Source organism: Myotis davidii, unplaced genomic scaffold (genome assembly GCF_000327345.1).
Source record: "Myotis davidii unplaced genomic scaffold, ASM32734v1 scaffold363, whole genome shotgun sequence".
Lineage (NCBI taxonomy): Eukaryota > Metazoa > Chordata > Mammalia > Chiroptera > Vespertilionidae > Myotis > Myotis davidii.
This window is the reverse complement of record NW_006294069.1, coordinates 3919822-3926366: the sequence shown is the minus strand read 5'-3', so window position 1 is coordinate 3926366 and position 6545 is coordinate 3919822. Positions and strand designations below refer to the sequence as shown.

The window sequence follows — 6545 nt, the reverse complement described above, 5'->3', positions numbered from 1 at the left end:
CGAACCCACGCCGAAACCACGGACAAGACCCTCTCCCGGGCGGCCCGCGAAGCCAGCAGTGCAAGGCTCGGCGCAAGAGCCGCCGCCCGGGTAGGGAGGAGTGTTGTGGGCAGGGAAATTAATTAATGACTTCATTAGCATGCAGCGAGGGACCCGGCTCCTGTGAGCGCCACCCCAGCTGCCTGCCACCCTTGTGCACCTTTTGTAGGGCTCCTTTCGCGTGGGTCAGTGGCACCCTCGGTAGCTTTGAGTATGTGAGAGCCGGGGGTGGGGTGAGCAATGGTGTTGCGTGGGGGTGGCAGACCTGTGTGTGCGTGCGTGTGTGCACGGGGGATGTGTGATGGGAGCCTGGAGGAGAGCAGATGAACGGACGTGTACATGGGCGAGTGTACAGTGCACACGAGTGGGCGTGTGTGTAACGGAGTGTGGGGTAGAAATTACTCTACACGGAGCAACTCCCCAGCTCCCCTGGCCCTACGGGGCGGGTGTGGGGGGCACTCCTGGCAGATCTACGCGCCACTGGGGCGGAGGCGGCCTTTGCAGAATGAAATGACATCGCGTGTCTTATGATCCTGGCCAGCCCCGCCTGACCCCGCCTCCCGGAGCTTGGGCTGGGTCTAGCGTCAGGGGTTTGGGTGAGAGCCGGCTGATTGGGTGTTTGAAAAACGGCCCGCAGGTCGCTGGGGGCAGCCCCCGGGCCCCCCTCTCTGCGCCCCACTTTAGCCGGTGTGGAATGTGGCGTGTCTGCGCGTTCCATACCCGCTTTCGGCTGGAATGCTGCGTGTGTCTGCGTACCAAGCCCGTTGGTTACACCGGCTGGTGACGTGGACGGACCCCGCCCCCGACCACGTGCACCGGGGACACTCCCGCTAGGGACGGCGCGGCCGGGCGGGCCCCTCCTCGCTGCCTCGCGCTCGACCGGAGGCGGGGTCTGGGCGGGGCTGGCCGGAGGCCTGGCGCCCGGTTGGGCCCTGGCTCTGGGCGCTGATCTCTCTCGGGGAGAGCCTTTTCCCTGCGAAGGAGGAGCCGGGCTTACCTGTCGGTTCTCGCCCCAACCTCCTGTTTTTGAGACGAGGGAAACCCTTAGAATTGCAGGGCAACAGGATATTTAGAGCTCACACGTTCCCACTGACCCCGAAACGTTCTCACCGGGATCTCCTGGCAACATCCCCGGTCACATTGTGGAATGAGCCGGGCGAAGAAGGGGCAAACTTCGGCGCTTCCTGGCCAGGGGAGAGAGACGAAGATTTCAGATGCCCCCCATCCCCACTCGCCCTTGCTGACGGCCCCTAGCCTCAGGGCGCTGCAGAAAAGGGCGCTGGGGAAAGACCTCCGTTTTTCGTGCTGCTCCTAGGGCCTCATCCCTCATCAGTCGGGGTGTGTGTGCAGCAGCGGGGGACCCCTGCCCTCCTGAACCCTCCCCCTCCCAGCCCTTCAGGCGGGTTGTTGGTGGTGGAGATTTCGCTTCGCCCTCCTTTCCTTTCTCTCTGCCTATTGTTGCTTCAATGATGAGTCATGCAGGAGGTAGTAGTGTGTGTTGTGTGTGCGCGTGTGTGCGCGCGCGCGCGCCTGCTGACGCTCCGCCAATGCTGCGGCCAGCGGGGGGAGCCGCAGCCGCCCAGGGGGGGGGAGTCGCAGCCGCCCAGGGACCGGGAGCGGTGGGTCGGATGGCCTAGTTGTCTCCACCGGTCTCTCAAGGTCAAAAGTCACTCGAGATATGTGAGACTGAGATGCTTGGGTTTTTCAGAACGGATGGGCTAGGACATCAACCCAAACGCCCCTCCCCCTTTTCTTTGGGGCCCAGAGTAGGGTCAAGGGGTGGTCCTGTTGGTGGTGACCAAGAACTGCGTGCCTAGAAGCAGGGGGAGGAGCTTGCACAAGATTTGGAGAGACTGAGTCACCTGCTGCCACCATCAATACAATGCAGTTCAAGAATACCTATTGTGTCCCCATTGTGTACCAGGCACTGTGCTAGAGGTGAACGGGATTGACCCTGACCTTGTCTCAGGGAAACACTCACTTCATCTTTACTTTACCTGCAGGCTAGTTGGTCATATGGGGAAAGGGAGAAGACCCCCACTATTGTCTGCCCACCCTTTCCAAAATAAGTAAATCCACAGCTGACCAGTAAGGACAGGGAGGATGTGTGCAACTCTGTGAAGGAACCTGGGAATGGTTCTCTCCTAAGAAGTTGCAGAGCCCTGCCCTCTCCCCCACATGGTGAGAGCTGGAGGTGAGTTGAAGCCTAGTTCAGCTGCCCAGTCACAGCTTGCTGGTGGGGCAGGTTCTTAGTGGATGGGTGGATGCTGGAAAGCCAAGTCTACGCCAAAAACTCATGTACAGATGGCTAGATCAGGCCACGGCAATTTACCCTCCAGTGTTCATTTTCTCCTTGATGGCCTGTCCTCAGACTGGGAGTGGGAAGAATGGGACAGGAGGGGGTGGTGCATGAATCTTCTGATCAAAACTGCTGTCCCCAGCTGTGTACCTGATGAGCAGCTCTGAACAGGGAGCCTCTTTTGCATGCCCCCATTTAACCTCAAGGGCCAGTTTCCTGACCTAGAGCAGCCAGATTGCTTACATGATGAACCTGAGGATGTGTGTGCCTGTGTGTGTGAGAGAGAGGAGAGGGAAAGGCAAGGTCATCTTGGTGGTTAGCAAGAGGGCTTGGTCATTTCCCAGCACTCATGGAGATGGCTCCATTGGGGGACCCTTTTCTACCTTGATTGGAGGAAGCTGGCCAAGTGTCCAAGGCTTCTGACCTAGTTGCACCCTGGGCCTGCCTTATGTGCCAAGCTCACTGTTAGCATGCAGGAGGGGAGAATGACCCTGCATATTTGGGGTCACCAGGTGTGGATGTCTCAAGCTGCAGCCCTGTGCCAGCTGAGCACCTGGGTCACAGTCAGTGGGGATGGCTGAAGGGAGCATAATGCCGGTCCACTCCATGGCCCCTGGGGATCACCCCAGAGAGGTCATGCTAAATTCCCCGGGGTGGGGTTGGGTACAACCTCTGGACAGAGCCCAGGGCAGTTACCAGAGTATGTGGGAGTGAGAAGTGAGTGCACTCATGGATGCAGCAGAGCATTATTTTAAAGAGCCTAAACCTATATGCTCCTGAGGGAGGCCCCAAGGGACTGCCAGCTTGCTTCCCCTACACTGTCTTCCCCGCCACAGTGCTCTGGGAGAGGGTAGCCGCTGGGTTGGGATTGAGGCAGAGGTGGTGGGGAGGCGCAGGACGCTGTGGTGGGCTGGGGCCGGCCTGGGCTGTCCCCTGTTCTTTACCAGTTAAGGTTTTTCGTGCTGATCCAGGTGTGATAGAGTTTGGCCTTTCATGTGGGTCCTTTCTGGCACCTGTGAGGCGGACCGGCCTGGCTTTTGAAGAGAAGGGTCGGTGAGGAGGTTGCCATCTCCTGGGTGAACTTTGGAGTTACTTTAAAAAATGGGGAATAAGAGGTTTGCCTTCAATCTGAGGTCCCAGGTCACCTATCCTTGGGATTGGGGCCCTGTCTCCCCCTAAATATGGGACGGTGGAATATTAACCCAAGGCCAATGAAAATTTGGGTCCTGGTTCGAAGGAATGGAGGTGGGGACTGTGTTGGGCTCTGAGTGCCAGGCTCTTGTCTTGAGTGTGGGGAGGGGAGAGGTGAAGATGGGTGCAGAGAAGTGGACTAGGGGTGTCCCAGGCTGGGCCTGAGAAGGGCTCCATAACTGGAACTCAGCAGGTTACTCTCCCAGTGTGTTCCTGTGGGAAGCTGGAGCAGAGAGCTGGTTTTCTCTGGGGCTGTAACGTAAGTCAGTGCTGGTTGGAAAGGCCTGGGAGAGCAAGGGAGAATGGGCCTGCTCTGGCCCGCAGCTACCCTTCCTGAAGGGCAGGGGAGACAGACGCGGAAGAGGCCGGTGCTGACCTGTCCAGCTCCTGAGCTCTGGCTGCTGGGAAACCACTGAGTGCTTCCCCTCTCAGAGCACTTCCCCCTCTACTTCCTCCTTTGCCTCTTTGTCGGGGGGAGGGGCTCCGAGCAGGCGCTGGCTCACTCAAGTTGTTGATTGGCTAAAGGGCCCTGAGCTCTAAGGTTTTCTGGGGCCCCGGAGCCTGACAGACAAGTGGGGGTTGATGCCCTCCTGCTGAGGGAGGTGGTTTGCCAACCTCATCCCTCAGCCCCACCCCTTGTGGGGTGGCCTGTTTGGGGCGTGTCCATGCTGTCAGCTGGGTTAGTCTGCTTTGTGGTGAATCCGGGCAGGAGGGAGGGCAGGTTGACCAGTCTGCTCCCTGGCCTGGGGGCTGCAGCCGCTCCCCAGGGCCCTGGCCCAGCTCTGTAGCCAAGGGCCCCCAAATGGGGCAGGGTGGCGGTAGAGTGGGGCCTTTGGAGCAGGAGGGGCCGCTCCCCTTAACCCTGTTCCCAGCCAGCTGCTAAACAGGCCTCCCTTTCCTGCAAGGCTTTCTTTCAGCAGAGGTGCTCGACGATGGTGCAGTGTTGCCTGAACTCGTTGCCTTGTTCAACCTCTATTAAAAAGGCCACGGCTTTCCTCTCTGCCTGCCTTGTACCTTTCTAGTTTATGCTGCTGGGGAAGGTGGGTGGCATTTGAGGGAAATGAGTTTCAGCAAGACGAAGGCCAGAGAAGGACCAATTATGTTTTGCAGGGTCCCTGAGGGAACCAGAGGCTTTGGGACATAGCCTAGGAGTCCCGAGTCCTGAGCCTATTTCCTCATGTGTGAGCTGAAGGTGATGCCCCTGCCCTACCTGTTTTGGGGGCTCTTGTGAGGACCCAGGTGTGTGTGTAGACACCGAGTGAGCATATGTTGGCACAGTAAGTGCCAGGCATCCACCCTGTGTCGAAGAGATCTGGCTGGGTCGACCCATTTTACCTGTGACTTGCTGTGGACCCTCAGCAAATCACTTTGCCTCTCTGAGCTGATTTATCTCAATCTGTGAAATGAAGGTACTCCTTGCTTTCTTTTATATATATATACATTATTGCTTTCAGAGAGGGAGAGGGAGAGAGAAACATCTATGATGAGAATCACTGATAGGCTGCCTCCTGCACGACCCCCCTACTGGAGATCAAGTCCCCAACCCGGGCATGTGCCCTCACTGGAATCGAACCCGGGACCCTTCAGTCTGCAGGCTGACGCTCTATCCACTGAGCCAAACCAGCCAGGGCGGTACTACTTGCCTTCTATTGGTAAATACTGTTGAAGGTCTTGCCCAGAAGCTATGATCTGTCATGGACTGGCCTCTGCCCATCTCATCTATCACCCTTTGCTCCTGATCCTTGCTCATCAACTGCCTAACCTTTCAACCTTCAAGTGGCTAAGCCTCCAGCATCCTCTCTGACACCTCCCACTCCGCCAAGGCCTGTCTGCTCTCCTAGCCCGGCCGGGATTCCGTTGCTTGTCCCTTCCGCCACCCTCCAGCCTTGGACTCCCCAAAGGCAGGGACTGGGTGTTCCATTTGCTCATAGCTGTGCCACCAGCACTGAGCCCAGAGCCTAGCTGGGTATGGACGGATATTTGTGGCATCTCAAGCTGGGCAGAGGTGTCACTGGGCCCTGACTGGCACAGGGTCAGGGGATGGGGTATGCTCTGCCGGTGAAGGACAGGTGAAGCTGGAGCCCAGGGCTGTTGGTCCCGCTGAGACAATCCTTGTGTTCCCTCTGCGTAGAGGAGCAGGAGCGTCTTCGCTTGGAACGGGAGCAGGAGCAGAAGAAGGCCAGCAGCCTGGCCAGGCTGGCCCATGCCCTGCCTGTGGAGGAACCCCGCATCGAGGCACCGCCCCTGCCTCTGTCGCCCTTTTTCGGACTCCAAGCCCACCGGCAGCCCCAAGCCTCTGCAGCCCCTCCCCACACCCATCCTGACCATAGCACCCCACCCGGGAGTCCAGCCACAGCTGGCCCCCCAGCAGCCACCCCCGCCCGCTCTTGGGACCCTGAAGTTGGCACCAACGGAAGAAGTCAAATCCAGCGAACAGAAGAAGAGGCCTGGGGGGTAAGTGAGGTGTGGCCGAGGTGGGGGTGGCGGAATGGAGAGAACTGCCCGCCCCCATGGGCTGTGTGTGCCAGGGAAAGTACCCTCCCAAGCTAGCCCTTCAGAGCCAGGCCCTCCCGACCTCGCCGACCGAAAAGTGCCCGCCTGAGTTTCACACAGTCTCGCTGTGCCGGCCCCTCGGGCAGGGGAATGAGCATTGCCCTCTGCTCTCCGGTTCCATCCGAGGCCGGAGCTGATGGTATTTGCAGCCTTTGGAAGGAGTGTCCCCTGGGTGAGGGCTGGGGTCGACTCCCTCTCTCTTTGAGTCGGAGGAGCCCTTGTGTCTCAGGCGGGATGGAGGGTTAAGGGGTTGTGAATTATGGGCACACATGCGCCCTCCACGGGGTGCACATCGCCCCCTGCTGCTTTGAGAGAGAGTCCGGAGGAAAGGCCCGTGCCGTTTGGCTGGGGGTCGGGCAGGAAGGCCGCCTAATCGGGCCCTCCTCCCTGAGCCTCCTGTCTGGGTTGCAGGATCGGAACCAGAGAAGTCCACAACAAACTGGAGAAGAACAGGTGTGTGTGC

At 59.1% G+C, this 6545-nt stretch overlaps 1 protein-coding gene across 1 annotated transcript in view; it reads left to right on the top strand.

Moving 5' to 3' along the window:
• Positions 1-1705: 1705 nt before the first annotated feature.
• The window catches only part of MNT (MAX network transcriptional repressor), a 13307-nt gene continuing 8467 nt past the window's right edge, over positions 1706-6545 (top strand). The window contains 4 exon segments of the mRNA XM_015566814.1: positions 1706-2233; positions 5661-5791; positions 5793-5983; positions 6494-6539. Of these exon segments, the coding sequence (XP_015422300.1) occupies positions 2218-2233; positions 5661-5791; positions 5793-5983; positions 6494-6539 (384 nt within the window). The 5' untranslated portion in view covers positions 1706-2217.